The sequence below is a fragment of the Patiria miniata genome, unplaced genomic scaffold (genome assembly GCF_015706575.1).
Source record: "Patiria miniata isolate m_02_andy unplaced genomic scaffold, ASM1570657v1 HiC_scaffold_29, whole genome shotgun sequence".
Taxonomy (NCBI): Eukaryota; Metazoa; Echinodermata; class Asteroidea; order Valvatida; family Asterinidae; genus Patiria; species Patiria miniata.
Genome location: NW_024037068.1, coordinates 14,791,521 through 14,810,063, shown reverse-complemented (window position 1 = coordinate 14,810,063; position 18,543 = coordinate 14,791,521). Strand labels below are relative to the sequence as shown.

Here is an 18,543-nt window from a genome sequence, read left to right as displayed (position 1 = left end):
TACACGATACATGTACGTCTCTCTGCATTCAAAGCTACTTTTGCACGACTGGTTTACAGTGGTTATGGTTTGGTACATGCCAAATGGTAACTTACCAGGTGGCGTAGGTCCCCTCTTTCCCGGGCAACGCCCCCGTATCTCTTGCATGACTTGCTTCATCCAGTCATCCGGATTATCAGGATCAGGTTCCGGTGGGAGACCGAAGTAACACACCCTCGCCTTGCTCTCCACACCGACAAAGAACACTTTGATAGAAGACGAATTAACATCACAAATTATTAGGCCCCCCCAAAAATACTCGGTCTCTGGTCAGCACGCACGTCGATTTTAATCATGCGCGTCAACCTTTTTTTTCCCCCTTCAAATAACACGGAAGCTACAACAGCGCCCTCTATTAACGCACCTCCTCAAATTTTTGTACCAAGTAGCACCAAGGAATGGGGAAATTGCACCAAGGCAAATGATAAAGGGCACCAAGGCAAATTACGGAGGACACCAATGTATAATGAGGAAGCAAAATAGTACCCACCTTGTCTGTACAATTCAAGCTTGAAAAAAAAAGCCACCCCCCCCCAAAAAAAAACCGTCGCTGCATCAATTCCGGAACTTCGGTATGACCAGAGACCGACTATTTTTTTTTGGCCTTACCATTATTATGACAACATTATTATTGTGAGATATTTTGAAGTTTAAATAAACAGATATTTCTTGTTCAATTTGATAAGAGCTAAGATTAAGTTTCGTCCGGAAATGTTTTACAGACGGGTAAACATAAACACAATTCAACTAGTAAGGCTTTCAATGGAGACCGGACTGACTATCGGGTGTTCAATTCAACTTCCTTTAAATGTCTTAAGCCGAAGCAACTTTTGTTTTTCCATGTTATCCATATCAGGACTTGGAGAGGCACAATGTGTCCCTCTATGAAACTTCCTGCAATGGTTCCGCAACCTCACGATAAGTATACGAGCTGCAAATTTGAAAAAGTTGAATGCATTCCAACTGCGGCGAATTTCGCAGAGAATGTTCCTTGACGTCAAACTCGCTTGAAGAATTAAACCGTCCATCCTGAACACAACATGATTCGCTGTCGCATTCGCGATATGAAAGTTTGAAAAGATAGTGTAATACAGTTTCCTTGCATGACTGTTGAAAAGAACTCAGAAAGACATAATAAAAATCTTTAAGCCTACCTGTCACTGATGATAGCACTAGAACCAAAGCTGTTGCCCCGTCCATCCTCACCGATGCAATCAATTAGAATCCGTCAGAAGGTCGGGAGCGCGAATACTCACCCGCTCGTGTCTCAGCAAGTAAGAAGGAGCGATAGATATGGCGAGGAGCCAGAACTTTTAATTGGCTTTGAGTCATTATGGAGGAGGGGGGGGGGGGGTACCTCGACCGTGCATGCGTTGTATTGCGCGCGTAGTGGCTTCTGCGAGCAACCATGATTAAATGATAGCCTTGACCGTAGGGTAGATGTTCAGGAATCGATATTGGCAAGACCGCTCTCTTCGTGTGGCCTAGACTTGAAATCAAGTCGGCAATTGGCCGGGTTTTGTTCGCCCTCCGAACACCGCGCCTCGACATGGACAGATACAGCAAAACGTGTGGTCCCACTGTAGGAGCAGCGTGCTTACATGCGGGGACAGTTTGTGCACCCTTGACCCCATGATGCGTGTACGGCGAATTACTGGCTTGAATAACTTGTTCTCGGCTTGTACACAACGTATTGCTACCACAGTTGGTTCAGGACTAGTCTCATTTGTTACGAATTAGGAGACTATGAATATTCACATTACACCTTTCAGCTTACTCGTATGTTAGTGCGTGGATGTATGTGTGTTCTGTGCCTAGAGAATGGCATACAGTCTGGAGTGATTCCCGTTCCTCGAGGGGTGGTGGGCTAATTCCTCAGCCGTTTGGTATTCCATCATATTATTTTCTCATTCGGAAAACTCGTATTTGCCATATTATAATTTCGAAATTTATAATAATTATACCATTCAGTTTAATAGTTTAATTAGAATCTTACGGGGAAAAAGATAGAGAAACGTACACTTATCTAGAGAAAGATATCCCCACTACAGGTGAGCTATCATCATTGGCCTTCTATATGAAAACGTATTAAACGCACAAGCAATTCGCTTGGTGCGTACATGAATACCCGTCCGAAACAATGCTAGTCAAGTCGCAAGACACGTTGAACCCAGCATAATGATAATAACCATGATACACTGAGCCGTGCTGATAGAGACTGCGGGGGCCGACAGAAAAAAAAACTATCTAGTGACTTGTCCTCGAGTCTACGTGTGTTCTTAATAATTATTGAGAACACTTGACAACCTGGTAAACAATAAAGCTGTCGAATTTTCCGGTCACTGACTATTCTCAAAAACTTGAAATTAAATTTGCAATATTACAACTGCGGGTAATTTACCACCAGTGCATGATGCAAAGCAGTTATTATTAATTAAGTGTGCTTGTAAATAGAATGATTCACACGCAGTTTTGGACAAAAAGCTTCACCCTACAGTATTCGATATTCAGGAATTGATACGACACAGGGGTGCAGGGAACGGAAATTGCCTACTTCCTGTACTACTGCGCAAGCACTAGCCCTGTATTGAAGCGTGACCCAGACAATAAAAGCCTTAAAAAATACGCTCACCCGCGCGTAAAAATTGTACAGGTTAAAATTGCGATTGTTATTTGAAGTAGTCGTCATTGCTTATTAAACAAGAAACAGGAAATTTAATTGTACATGTGTGCAAATTAAGGACCAGAGCTCTGAAAAAAATCCTCTCCTGCTTCTCTTTTCCCTTTCATTTTAAGATTACGACTCGGAGGAGAATTCTATTTTTCTCCCCAACCCAGTCACCCTACCCCCAGAGAAGCCGGCGAGGCGACGAAGCTGAGAGAATCGGTAGTAGGAGCTGAGGGAGTAATGGACGGTGTTCATTGGAATGCAATGATCGCTTTGCTCATTTCTTTGTTCATCAAGGCAAGGTTAAACTCGGTAAAGAGAAAGCAAAACAATACTTAATTTTCCGTATTATTTATAGTTGTGGATAAATATATCCATCATTTAATTCTTCAATTTAATTTTTTATTTTATAAAATATTAAAAGTAAAGAGAAATATCAACTAAAACAAAAATAGAACAAAAAAGGGACTCCTTAACCCACACCAGTTGCAAACTTTGAGTTGTTATTTGTGTCAGAGACCAGTGAAGTTGAGTGAACCCATAAATGACTTTTCTGTTATGGTCTTATGTTTTACACTGGTTTATATAAATTTAGGTTACCAACGAGTAATATAATCACTTTCCATCTCTTAACACCCCAAAGCTAAACATCTACTGTACAAACTATAACAAAAAATATTAAACGTGCAAGCATTTAATTAAATTTTGTATTTGTATATGTCTTTGTAATTTGGAGTTATATGTCACATAAAAAAGCTCACTTTACAATTTTGGGAATGTATGATAATTTTCAACAAAATAGTTGTCTTTTAAATAGTGTCCACCGAATGGTTCAACAGTATAGGATGATACAAGTTGCTCCTGTTCTGAAATTTGTAAATACAGAAAACAAACGAAATACCGAGTTGCTTTATCTTGCAACTTCTCAAGGATGTAAAGAAAACAAAATGAATTCCTTGAACTGAGATAACAATATAAAGGATTTTCTTACACGAGAGTTTGTTCAAACATTTATACTTTTTAGTAGTATCGTATAAGTAACTGGTTATATCTATTTAGATCAAACCAATAACAAAGTGTTCCAATACGGTTCAAAATACCCTTTCACGATCTCATAAGCTTCATGTCATTTTCATAATTGAAGCAATACAAATAAAGTACATAAAATACCTCAACGAGCAATAACTTTCCAAAACATAAACATAATATAATATCTGTGTATTCTTCGTGCATACGCTATACCATGCAGGTGAGCTAAATACATGTAAACTCTTAGTGCGTTATAAGGACTTGTAGTATTTACTCGTAACAAATACCCCTATGTTAAAAGGCACTTACGTTTTGATATTTTGAAACTTTAAAAAGGAATAGCTTAGCCAAAACAATTTACTAGCCTATGAAAGCACACACTCTGTTCACGTGATTTCAAGATGGCGGCCCCCAACGTAAGTGTCAGCCACGTTGACAGCGACTATATCTTAGAGGGCAAGCTGGTTGATTTGCGGCCAGATTATCCTTGCTTGTCGATTGCATAATTTCCAAAATAGGGACAAACGCCATATTATGTGCTCGATAACAGTATAATACCTGTCTGGTCCAGTTAATTTGCAGTTTTTTTCCTAAAACCTGCTGGCGTTTGTCCCTTTTTTTGAAGTCATGCGACCGACAAACTAGGATAATCTGGTCACAAATCAACCAGCTTGTCCCCTAAAAAATAGTCGCTGACAATGCCGCCATCTTGAAATCAAGTGTACACATTATTTGCTTTCATTGGCTAGTTAATTATATATTTAATTTTTTGCTCAGGTAGCTCAGGTTGTCCGCACGTGGTGAGCTTTTCGCCTCCTGAGTTATTTGCCTCTCTGCCTCGCGAGGCAGAAAACGCAGCAAAAAGTTAACCGCAAACGATGAGCTACGTGCTGAGCAAACTGTCTCGAATGACTTTTTTGCTCAGCACATAACTCTCGTGTGCGGTGAGATTCCCGGCTGTAATAATATCTTTTTATGTTGATAATTTAGTAAGTCAACGGTTATATCCACAACCAATGACTTTTCAAAAAGTACAAATATTTATCTTAATACAATATATACATTATCTAGTTATCTGAATACAACATAGACATTATACAATAATGTGCTGCACTGGGGTGCATATGCTATACTACTCAGATGAGCTAAAACTAAATAAACACTTAGTGCGTTATTATAAGAGTTGTAACATATTCTTGTAACAACTACTATTAGATTTAAAGTCACATTTTTCTCAATATTTTGTTAAAACAAATTAAACATTAACAAGAATTTAACAAATCCTGAGTAAATAAGCTCAGTTGAAAATTCAAGTAACATTAATTGCTCTAACCTGCAATTAGGTTTCTAATATAGCAATCATTTAATTCGATTGGCACAAATAAAACATTTAAGAAAGAAGTTTAAGAAAACAACTGTGTTGTAGTCGAGTCCATCACAAGTCCTTTCACCAGTCCTTCACATAAGTCCAGTCATAAGTCATGACAAAGGTAACGGAAGGAACAAAGAGAAAAAAAGTTCTTTTGTTACAGTTCATTTGAAAATCTAGTGACGTGGCTTGAGACTGAAGGAATTGTGATGAACTTTTTTGTGGGGACTTGTGATGGACTCGACTCCAACACTAGCAAAAAAAAATTACAAAGGTTTTCCAGATACAATGTAGAACTCTTGTCGCTTGCACAGTTTTTTTTTCAATGCCAAAAAATAAGAACGTACACAATTAAAGCTACAACAGGAAGAGAATAATATGAACAGTTATTTTCACACTAGTAACAGTGATAACAGATTGTCGTACTCAATTAGGTAGTTGAAGATGTTTTTTTTCTGACATAGTCTGGTAGTCAAGAGAAGGGAATGATAAGAACACTAAGTTTCACAATGGAACTAGATAAACCTTGGGCATAGCAATGCCTTTAAGGAGTGGAAACAGATCGTCCTATCCATTAGGAAATTAAAGATGTTTTTTTCTGACATGGTCTGGTAGTCAACAACTAATAAGGCAACACAAGGCACGTCTTCGGGAAAGGATAACTCAAATGGACAAGGGTGTGAAGTCGAACATTTCTGGGATTGTCTGATGTCCGCATTACTTTTTAGCGGGATGCTGTTTTTTGTCAGTTTGTTATGGTCTACACCCTTTCGTGTTCGCCTATCGGGAGAGTGACCTCGTAGATAGTTTCTTCGTAGTCTCTCATGGAGATGCATTCCTGTGAACAAAATTCAATTCATAATGATAAAACACACACTGACACAAACAAGGCAATATAAAATTGCAACTAGGCACCAGAGACAACAGGGCGAGCCAAAAAAAAATGATTAGTGATTTTTTGTCTTCTTCAAAAGCAATCAAATTTGATGCACCAAGGATGTATGTATTTAAAGAGCACGTTCTTTCACTCATCTGAAACTAAAATAATGAAATTGATCTATACTATCACAAATTGTGCAAGTTTTACTAAAAGAACCAATTATTACAGGAGCGGATCAAGGAGTTTTTGCAGGTGGGGGGGGGGGGGTGCCATTAGCAGTTCAATGCTGAAATGTAGACAAGTGGTTTTTTTTTCGGACAATTGGCCTCCGTAAAATCAAGAGGGGGGGGGGGGGACTCCTACCAAACTTTCAATGGGGCGCTGTTCAAATCCGACGATCATCTACACTAAATTACAGAATAGAGTAAAAATACAACCCCCCCCCCCCACCCGAGCTGACTCAGACCGTAGTTTGTGTACAGGCAAATATTATTACCAGTATTATTTTCATAATTGTTTTGGGTGCCAGAGCAGGGGGAGGGGGGGGGGTTCACATTATTTTTTAAATGTATTTCTATGACACAAAAACAATTGAGTCAGAGCTGGGGGGTTTACACCCCCCCCCCCCCTCCGCTCTGGATCCGCGCCTGTGTTCACTCCGTGAGAATTACAGATGACACACAGGCATTTTAATACAATTGGGATTTTAATCTTTGAGTCAAGACTGAAACTTTTTTTTTACTATCAGATTATTTTTAAAATTACCTTTCCCACATTCATACGTTTGTTCAGCTCGTCGCTGATCATCGCAAACGAGGGTCGATCCCCAGGGTCTTCTTGCCAACATGCCAACATCATGTCATATCTAAAGTTAATGATTTCGAGCACAAATCCAAATCAATGACCGACAACAAAATGGCTCAATTTATCTTTGCTAAGTTGAGCACTGTCTTCATACAGGGCATTGGTTCTTAAATATAATATGTCCATACATATTCAATTTTATGGAAATGTATAGGTTAACGAGCAAACAAAGATGATTGGTGAATGAATGTTTCACTCTATAACATCTTTTCCTTTGCCAAAATATTGTTCATGTGCTAGGCGAAAAGACTGGTGTCGATTAGTTATGTACTATTTAAGAGAGTAATACCGCAAATTGTAATTTGAAGTTTAATAAATGTTACTTAAAGTATCTCAATTTGTTTGCAACGCCAAGAAAAAGTTCAATCTACGGAGGTCACATAAATAAACGAACAAAATAATTTATTTCAATTATTACTGAAATACTTGAATTTGCCCGTAATTTTCAACCAAGGAACTTACAGTTCCAGCTGACAGTTTTTTGGTTTGGGCATGCGGTAGCCGGATTGAAGCTTTTCCACCATCATCTCAGTAGTCATTGCTGGGTATGGACGAGCTCCTACAGTGAACAAAAGACACTCAATGAAGTCAGTTATCATTACTGAGACTAGAATCAAGGGAAAAACTATTAATGATAACAATTGTTTGCCCAGCAAGCTTGACCAGTCTTGCAACGTTAATACACTTTCACTCTCCTGTTCTGTAAAGCACGTACATTTTTTTCATATATTGTAATGTAAAACTCTTGAAGGAACTGTTTACATCTTACAAATCGCTTTGACTTGACTCACCAAGGGTGACGATTTCCCACAAGAGTACGCCATAAGACCATACGTCACTCTCTGCTGTGTACACGTCGTGGATTAGGGACTCAATCGCCATCCATCGAAGAGGCAAGCGACCCTGAGAAAATATATGTTTTTGAAAAGTATTGCTCTAGCAAACTACCCACCATAAATATGTTTGAAGTCATTCTTAAGAATCGTTAAACTGAACATTACAAAGTTCCAAGGAAACAGGCAAGGTAAAAATGCTCAATTTTGGAACCTTAATTTATCAAAATGATATGGATGTACAAAAGCCATGTTTGCTGCTTTATTTAACAATTAGATTAACATTGTTGTGTTTACCTGTGATCGGTGCTCGTAAACTCTGATGTTCATGACGTCACGAGCAAGTCCGAAATCAGACACCTTACACGTCATGTCCTCGGCCACAAGCACGTTACGGGCAGCTAGGTCCCTGTGAATGCACTGTGTACAAGTCAAGAAAAATTTTACTTAAAGGGAATATACAACATTTGCAAACATCGAAAAATCAAACTACCAAAATTTTACAAAATACCTTACTCGGATGTTGGTAAGTGACAATCACAAGCATTCTGTAAAATTACGGCACCTGGTGTGAAGTCATTTTCAAGAAAATGGTATTTTTTTTTATACATTTCCAACGGTGGTCGGCCGACCACCGTTGGAAAAACCTAACTGTTGTTCAAGTACTGCTCCATATTTACCATTTGTTTCAGTTCAAATTGTGTTTGCTATTGGTAACATGTTCATGAATGGGTGCAGGCCAGCTAGACTGGTTCCCTTACCTTACAATTTTGCGGCATCTATAGATTGATCCATTTCATCTTTAGTGGAGTCAGGGAACCAAACTACTTGAACATTTTTGTTTTTCTTGGTTTTTTCGAGCATTTTCGGACACAAAACTTCAAACATGTCAGTGTAACAATAATTTGATCTATTGTACTAACCCCTCAACTAGTTCATTTCTGAAAATTACAGTGAAAGCCAATGATGTACATTCCCTTTAATATTTGGAGACGAAGTCAGAGAGGCAAATAGGTTTCTAAAATAACCGCCCCTAGTAATACAGCATCAGTCCGTCGTTACCTGTTGGGAAGAGATGAACGCCATCCCATCAGCCACGTCCTTAGCGAACTTCATCAGATCTTTGGCGGTCAAGGAAGTACTGCCCCCGTGCAGGTTGCTGTAGACACGCCCAACCTTACCGATATGTTTGTGCAGAAGGGTCTTGAGGTCCCCCCTCGACAGATACTCCACGATGATGTACGGCGGATCTGACGAAAGGGTTTGATGAGAGATCGCTCTTATTATTTTTTTTTTAGTATAGCCTTTTCTCTAAATATTGTCTTCTCCACTATTATAAGCGTTAGCACAGACATTCTGCGCTATCCATATTGGTTTAAACATGGATTGTATAATTACGGTGTTTATGTATGGGTAAAAGCTGTTCATGCAGACCCAGCTATCTGCTATAGTAAGAGTTCATAATAAAACTTGAGAAGACACTTAAACTTGGAGGAAAAAAACCTTAGGCTTACACAGAGCTTGCACAATGACATTACAATTAACCAAAACATATCGTGATATTGTGACATTAACCAGAGCTCTATAAAGACAGTATCAACCAAGACAATCCTGAAGCCCCTCGACGAAAAGGTCGTCCAAAGATGAGCCTGAAAACATCCATCGAGCTAGAAACTGGTCTGAGTGGTCCATCTCTTTCCAACATTATGCTCGACAGGGACAGTTGGACCCAACTCATCAAGTCATCATGAAAATGAATGAATGAAGAAGAAGAATCAAGACAAGACGTAGGACCTCATGTTCGCAACCTCCTTTGCCATTGCATAATGGCATGGCGTTCAAGTTCATGATCGATTAACAGCCAGATCACTGATCACACTGCCTTATATAATGAAATGTTTTACCTTTCTCCACGGAGAATCCGAGGAGCCTGACTACATTTGCATTGTCTGGAAGCTTCTTCATCAAGTCAAGTTCTTTCATGAGATCTGCTTTATCACTCTTGCTGGCTCCATCTAAGAATATACAATAGAAAATAAAACAAACTTGTCCAATATATCTGTCACCTAATGCATTAAGTGCATAATGCACTTATTATCATTAATAATTGAAATGCTCTAGTCTTACTTTTCAATATTTGTAAGATCTCTTATAGTAATAACTGGTACCTCATTGCCATAGGCTTGTACACAAACAAAATTATCTTCCCATAACTCCATTTAGAAATACTCCCTCACCTTCCTAAAAAAATTGTTTAATTGTACTATTGTCGACCCACGGAATAGTGTTCAGAAACTGCATCATTAAAACCCGTTCTAGAATTGGCAGTTAGAGCGTCAGATAGATACTTAAAGGTCTATAAATGACCAATGTATCTCTAATGTAACATCGTTAACCGAGAGGAGTCTCCATTAGGTACAACTTTGTTGTTACAACTAAAAGGAGATTAATCTTAAGATTAATAATATGGTCATATTTGAGTTAACTAATATCAAAACACAGGTCATGTTAGATGTAAGACAGGATCGACAATGAAACGGAGATACCAGCTGTGACCAATGACATATAACATTGAATATTTAATAAATTGTGATCGCTGATGAATGAAATAAATTTCAACTAACCTTGAAGCGTTTTGACGGCAACCAGTGTAACTTTCAACCCCTCTGTGATACCCCTGGCCTCGGCTAGAAAAACCCGACCAAAGGCGCCATGTCCGAGCTCTCGGACAGACCTCAGCTGATCCCGCGGGATAGCTTGGTGTCCCATTGAAACATTCGAGTATGGTACCACTACTTGGTTTTGATCTGCGGGTTCACCGATGGTATCCATTTCTGCAATTAAAATAAGAAGTCTTGAAAATTATAGATTGAGGTGACGTTATACTGTGTTCTTAGACTAAATCTACTTGTACTGAGACCCGTTATGTTTTTCACAGCAGAAACACCTCCTCTAAATGTGAATAAATTGTGCTAGTTTCTATAGGTTATATGTCACTCATATGCCAAGTTGTACTCATAAAATCTCATAAAGTTTTTTAAACAAGTGGAGGGTACACATTTTGGTAAACGTTTTACGGATACGCAACTTTAAGTGATTATCAGGACTCTTGAAAGTGTTGTAACTGGTTTTGCGATCATCTGGGGCTGCTAGCCCAGCATTTTCTTCATTATCTGTGCTCTTAAACTGTGTTTTGCAATGAAACACAATCTTGCTATCACTTTGTTAACATGTTTAGAAGCAAAACATTATGTGTTCAACTCCTAAACATCAATGTTGAATTGCTAAACACTATCCATCCTTACTCTTAACATGTTTAGTATTTAAACATGTTTACAAACTGATAGCAAGAAAGTGTTTAGAAAGGGGTTTAATTGCTTAACACAGTTTTTGCAGTGTGACTATCAAACCAATTTCGAAAACTACGGATCTGAATGGAAACTATTCTTCTTTCGAATAGTTATTTTCGAACTTGAACACTGGTGACATTTCAATGCGGCTTCTAAATTATGCAGTCACAGACAAAACCAAAGTGATGTGGGCATACCGAATGTAACGTTCTCGTAGGGTGACGGTGGACCCGAGTGATGTCGTGTCGGCTCTTTCCTTTAGGCAAAAAAACACAACATTATGCATAGAGGCTATAGCTTCTATACATCAAAACAAAAATTGCAAAATGCTCTATCTAATTATTATAATTTTATAATGCTCAATCTATGATTAGCGATCAGGCTAGTATTAAGCTTGCAAAATAAGACAAGCAGTTGATGGACTCACTCTGTCGATGTTGACATTTCTCTTTCGTCTAGAAATAGGACAAAACAGATAATCATTAGTTCGCATCTGTGTAGGCCTATAACTCTGTCTGTCATGTGACTTTGGCTGTCACATGACTGCAACTATGCATTCAGGGAGGTGAAGGGTCACAAGGATACCAGAATGTGTAAAAAAGAAAAGTAATAAGAGTGTCTCTATATAAATTTAGTAGGTACGAGCTGAACAGAGGCAGCAAAAATTAAAACGTACCATACACGGATTAAACCAGCATAATCGAATTCTATGTCAAAAAAGTCCCGCACTTAAGACTTAACAATTTGTTATCAGGTTGATATCCCCAGATTCACCTCGTGTTGGTTGGAGTAAATGGCTGTATTTGCAACCTTTTATAACACATTTTCAGTTTTAAAAGCCACAAAATCAGAAAAAGTTCAACTTTTCAAAATAAAATAAGGAATCATGCAATTAACCTGCCCATTCATTATGGTATTTCCATTGTTTTCGATAAAAGTATGGTTTTAAATTGATTATTGCATTACGACAATGACTTTGTCAACACGAGAGCTAATGCGAGTAAGTGTTAAACGGAATGGGCTAAAGTATTCATGTTACCATTGCTCCGTTTCTTAAACCTCCTCCTTGCGCAGACACCAATCGCAATTGAAAACACCATGACAAACATCCCGGCACCGACGCTGGCTCCGACAACGACCCAGTTAATGCTGCTGCTCGTTGATGCAGGTGGATCTTCCACTTTTGTTGAGTTGAAAACAAAAGACAAACTGGCTTATTTAGGGTCTGGTAAAATTAATTAATTCTTGAGGTAAATGATCCAATCCTAATGATTTTTCAATTGAATGACCAAATATCCTCAAAGAAAAATGAAGACTTTGCTTAAGATTGAAATTTAAATATAAAAAAATGATATATAGAGCCTCAGATTTGTGGTAAAAAGTTACCTTTTAGACAATATCATAATAATGTTATATAAAACCCAATGTAATCATCTTTAGATTTCATGATTTTACACTTTTGGCTGAATAGTGCTTTATTTATGTTATCAATTAGCCGCTTTTGGTGGGTACTTAATGTCAACGTTTACAAAGCTTTCTTGAAAATCACATTTTTAAGTTTAATACACGTGACAGACTGGTAGAAACTGCGAGAATCGTATAATCGTATAATTCTCTCGGCTTTTTAATGGAGCCAGTATTCAGATTATCTCAATAACTCTGGTTTTTCTAAACTGGATTGGCTTTTGTTCCGTAACAGTTTCAGCATTACCTTGTTTGGCAGGTACTGCTTCACTGCACAAACCACCGATGCATAGTCTGGCGCGGACGGCTACTACATCCGCTACAGCTCGTCTTCTTCGCTTCTCTGGAGATGCACACCATTCAGAGAGCTTCACCGTCTGGTCTGACGCGATACAGCGCCCACACTTCTGCCAGGCGGCGCTGCCTTCGCGTATTACCTCCAACTGGATGCATCCATTAACCACTTTCAACCCTTCAATTGTCACAGTGCCGGAATCTAAATTGAACTCTACTGTGATTCCTGGAAACAAATGGTAGATTACATTCATTAATTGCAGATAGGATCTAGGATCTTGAGCTCTTGAATTTATAAAACAAATTTCTCAGACAAGTTGATGGAGCAGCATTTACCGTTTTCGGCTGAAGGCGTTTCCGCTGATGTATAGACGACACAGATCAGTTTGAGGAGCACCATGAAAACATACACAAAATTGGAAAGGATTATGTTAAGTCATTTAAATATAAGTCTTCAGTTGTCCTTATAAGTCAGGCTTTCTAGATTGTTAGATTGTGCATTGTACATTCATCTCCAATCTTTAAGAATGTGTGGTATTACACACCAAAATGTCCCGGATCACATTTGATCGTAAACGTATTCGTTAGTTTGTCAAATTACAAAATCTGTAATAGCCGGTTGTTCTTCACACTAGCTGTTTGTATGCATATTAGTCAGTTGGTATGCAAACTGACGAATAGAATTCGTTAGTACTTTGAACGCACCGCTTACATTAGCTGGTTACCAGCGAAATTCTGTGTTCGTCACTAGGCCTATGTCAAATTATGGATTTGTTATTATGACTGATTCGCCACAGGCGTGGTTCCGAATCTCAAAATCCAGACAAGAATTGACAATTTTGGCATTCATTCTTGAAAGAGCAACCTATAAAAACCACAAAAACGAAATTGTTGTGAAAACGATATCGTTTTCTATAACATATATTTTTCCTGCGGTTATGATTAAACAATTTACTTTTTGACCACAACCGAGTAACCGAATGATAACCTGGACTGGCTGTTCAATAGGCATAGCGGGGATATGTTTTGTTTTTGTTTTTTAAGTTAGTCCAGTCCAGCTGTGTCCTTTCTCCTACGGGACGAGAACTATGGTCGTGTACTACAGTGCGGATATAAAAACCACAAAAACGAAATTGTTGTGAAAACGATATCGTTTTCTATAACATATATTTTTCCTGCGGTTATGATTAAACAATTTACTTTTTGACCACAACCGAGTAACCGAATGATAACCTGGACTGGCTGTTCAATAGGCATAGCGGGGATATGTTTTGTTTTTGTTTTTTAAGTTAGTCCAGTCCAGCTGTGTCCTTTCTCCTACGGGACGAGAACTATGGTCGTGTACTACAGTGCGGATATAAAAACCACAAAAACGAAATTGTTGTGAAAACGATATCGTTTTCTATAACATATATTTTTCCTGCGGTTATGATTAAACAATTTACTTTTTGACCACAACCGAGTAACCGAATGATAACCTGGACTGGCTGTTCAATAGGCATAGCGGGGATATGTTTTGTTTTTGTTTTTTAAGTTAGTCCAGTCCAGCTGTGTCCTTTCTCCTACGGGACGAGAACTATGGTCGTGTACTACAGTGCGGTACATAATTATAGACAACATACAGGCTATATATATATGTAAGAGTTTATGCCAGGTAATAATCCGGAATGTTATTCATCGAAGTCTAACTTGAAGACAACATAAATTATCAAACTTACGTTTTACAATAATGGGACCTAAAAATCCCACTGGACGTTGGGTCCACAGACTTCTCGTTGCAGCACACGATATGTACTCTCCGCTGAGTTCTCTTGATGGCGTGAATTCCAGCGAGCTCGTGAATGCAAAGCGATCGTCCGATTGATACGGGCTTGTAGTTGAACCAGTTATGACTGAGCTTCCAATGGACCATACCAGGCTCCAGTCTTGCGGGTAACCCATGTCAGCTGTGCATGTCAGCACGGTGGGCTCATTCTCGGTCACGATTGGGCTGCCGGTTATCACAGGGGTATCAGGAGGACCTAAGGAGCCAAGTTCAATTAGTCTAATTGTACAGCTCACTACTGCTCATTTGACTAATATTTTGGTTTGACTTTTTTCACGTCAATGGATTACGAAAATATAAATGACATTAAACATTTTCTTTTAATCTTTGAAACTATACTGGTACTTTTAACGGTATCACGACCAGGGTATTTTGATTCTTTGCGGGGAGTTGCACATTGTGCCCCTTGCTAATTTCTATAAATGACGGCCCATTCTCTTACAATTTGGCAGGAATGTTGTTTGGCCGCTATAATGTATTCATGGATCGTCCAAAGTCATATCGTGACGAGTTGGTGAAAAAAACATGATTTTGACTCACAAACATGCAAATGTTCATGTTTCTATAATGGAATGACTGACTTTAATGAATATTCATAAATACCTGAGATAGTTTACAAATTCCTATTGACCTGTCGCCGTTTGCGAGTTAGCCACGCCCCTTAGAGAACCCTACGCGCAACGTGCGGCAATTTCCACATAATAGACCATTATCATGTTGTGGCCATCTTGATTTTTTTCCATTCAAATCAACGTAACCAGGGCGAGGCTGGAAGAAAAAATAGTCTGGTTCCATTTTGCACCAAAACCATTATCATTCAGTACTGTTATTGGATACAGGGAACATGACTGAAATGGTGGCGGCATGATAAAGGTCTATTGGCTTTTTAGCACTACGAGTGCGAGGCGCATAACACAGAGATGACCAGAGAAGTGTTTCTAAAAGATGAAGTAAAATTGACAACAAAATCGTTGGCAATTTGCAAATGTTTTATTTGTTCTTGGTTTTTTTTTCTACCGAAATGTATTTCTGAATGGGAATGCATTGTAGTATTAAACAAGTGCGTTTAAAACTAGCTGGAGGTCTGCACGCGGATAATGCCCATTTAAAATAAGAAGACAACATACCATTTACTTCCAATGTGACCATATCCGACGGGTATGGCTCATATGAATCTTCCGTGCTCGCCAGGCATATCACCGTTTGCCCGTGGTTGGCTCGGCCGGGAGTGAATGTCCAGTTGCTCGAAGCATTGACCAGCCAATCCCCTTCTCCAACGGTCGGGCCGATCGTACTCTGTGGGTAAGTGCTCGCACCAAGATTCCACTGGATGGTAGCTGCTGGTCTGGACTGGGCTCGGCATGTAAAGGTGTAGGATGTACCTTCGTCAACAGTCACTGAATCTCCAGCAATTGACACACCGCTTGAGTCAGACAGTAATATGTTGGAGACCTTCGGTGGCACTTCAAAACGTATCATAAAAGCCTTTGTTTGTGGATTACACATAGACTGGACTGAATAACAAATTAACAGGAAAAGAATATTGGAACATTTCAAAGCTTTTTTAAATTTATATGCCTACCTCGAACATCAATCATCAGAATACTCTCAGGTGGCTCCACAGACATTTGGTAAAAAATGGGGGACCCGGGGTAACAGCCGAGCCATGCACCAGGTGAAGTCCATGGTGTGAATGTGAAGCTAGAAGTGACGGTCGTCAAGCTATTGACCCCAAGTTCTCTTCGTAGTGTCAAATTTGAAACTATCCCACTGTAAAACATACCCCAACCAAGATATGGATTGGTGTCTGGTATCACGCACATCATTTGCCGACTTTCTCCCTCTACAAAGTATGCAGTGCCACCTCTGAATGGGTACGCTCCCGTTGAGTCCGATAAGATAACCGTGGTTGGAAAAACTAATGCAGAAGGCAAGTTCATTCAAAAAGGAAAACAATCAGCATATTTCAAGCAAAAAATTGAATGTGTTGAGCTTCTCTTAATCGTTAGACAAAATAGAATATTTCACCTTTGAGGGTCACAGGCATGGGCCTCAGAAGGTTGGTTGGGGAGGAGGGGGGGGGGGCAGAGGCAGGTTTCCCCACCCAACAAGGGTATTCCTTATTTACAGAGGTCCCTTCTCAGTGAAAAGTCAAAGAGTCTCTAAATTGCAAAAGAAAGACCTGACATATCTATAAAAAATACCAAATCAACCCAAGCCACCCTGAGACGAGACAAATTTAAGGAATCAAAACATAATGTAACGAAACACAATTTTCCTCAGAATGTATCGATTGAAATCAACCAACTTTCTTGACTTACCCATTACTTCCAGCATCGTTGAGTTGGAACCCATGGCGTAAAATGGCTCACTGGCTCTGCCAAATTCAACTTTACACCAATATCTGCTTTGATCAAGCGGGAACTCCAATGACGAAATATTCAGCACACTGATGTTACTGATGGTGTCTACAGTCATCGCATACTTATTAGGGTCTGCTCCACCGTACAGATATCCTGACACCATGTTGTAGCTAACTACGGCGGCTGAGGTGTCGTATGTACCGTCCTCTGTACCTTTCCTCCAATAAGCGGCAAAAAACGTGTATCCGCCACCAGAAACTGAACTATTACACACGATTGATTTTGTTTTCCCCTGCAAACTTCTTACGAAAGACTCCATTGTTACTGTTACTGTTTCACTAGTTCCATTGCAGACTGCAAGACAAAAAATGGTGTGTTTTTTGGCAGTGAGAATGTAAAGGCACACATCCCCGAACAAGGGACTTTAGATTTATTTCCAAGACTTATTATTGATACATGATGGGCGTATTGAATGCCTACGTTTGTGGTTCGAAACAGTCACATTTTAAATCACCATACCGGATACCGGACCGGATACATAATCCAGCCGTGTTGTTGCGAAGACCTAAGCGTCGCCGTTGTTGAACAAATGTAATCCTATTACGTACTTGGACACTGTAACAGAGCAGTGATGTTCATGCAACCCCCCCCCCCCCCAAAAAAAACCATTGCTTTTTGAACGTTGTGTTTCTCAGAAAATATGCTCAGTATGATATAAATGTTAAATTATAGCGGAAGAAGAAATTCTAAACTTTATGTCAGTAAACAAATCGCCGTCATCGATGCCGAAACGTCAATACTGGTTACTGGTAAAGCTGACCTTAAAGTTGGGAAGAAATCGTTCGAAAACGTCCCCAAATCTATGTATTTATCTCAACTTCTAGGAACCCCCTCAAGTTGTTATTTCAATATATCGTCTATATTCCGAATTTCAGATCAATCTGTTGTTGCAAACGCTTGTGTAACACCATAAACTATCTCCAAGGGAAATTAGTGACGAGGATTTTTTTTTAAACAAACTCACATGCATGGTTTTCAGCTTGACCGATTTGGGGACAACAGTGCTGACGAAGCGCAGATTTCGCCGGCGAAAATCCACATGTCTGTGTGCATGTTCTTTCATTCAAAATAAAGTAGTACGTAACCTTTAGAAATCGGCCTTCGCAACCACCGTTGATCGGGTGGGCGTTTTTATAAATAAGGGAATAAATGTGTGCTCTGGAGGTTGTTTTTTTTCACTCTGTTTAAGACCACTTAGAGTCTGGGTGCTGATAATTACCCGAGCCGGAGGCGAGGGTAATTATCAGCACCCAGACTCTAAGTGGTCTTAAACAGAGTGATAAATACCGACGGAGCACATATTTATTCCCATTCATAAATACCTTTTCGGTAAAAAAAAATCATATAATTCGTTCAAAACATCCCGATTTTGTTCAACAAATTCACTTTATGCTTTTTGAAACATCCCTCTTGCAAAATAATGGAGTGTTCAGCTGGCGAGTAAGATGTAAACAACCCTTTTAAGGAGATTGACGCGCGCGTATCATGTTCTGCGCGATGTCGCG

The 18,543-nt window shown here is 39.2% G+C and overlaps 1 protein-coding gene across 1 annotated transcript; it reads right to left on the bottom strand.

Annotated features, from left to right (window-relative positions):
* Positions 1–5,425: 5,425 nt before the first annotated feature.
* On the bottom strand, positions 5,426–17,141 carry LOC119735198 (vascular endothelial growth factor receptor 2-like). The gene is made up of 14 exons (XM_038208904.1): positions 16,937–17,141; positions 16,399–16,533; positions 15,743–16,129; positions 14,560–14,811; positions 12,744–13,016; positions 12,072–12,212; positions 10,307–10,516; positions 9,587–9,697; positions 8,745–8,932; positions 7,980–8,102; positions 7,641–7,752; positions 7,312–7,408; positions 6,751–6,850; positions 5,426–5,943 (listed from the first exon to the last, which is right to left on the bottom strand). Exons 1-14 carry the CDS (start codon positions 17,139–17,141, stop codon positions 5,866–5,868), a joined length of 2,412 nt encoding a protein of 803 aa, XP_038064832.1. The 3' UTR covers positions 5,426–5,865.
* Positions 17,142–18,543: the final 1,402 nt, after the last annotated feature.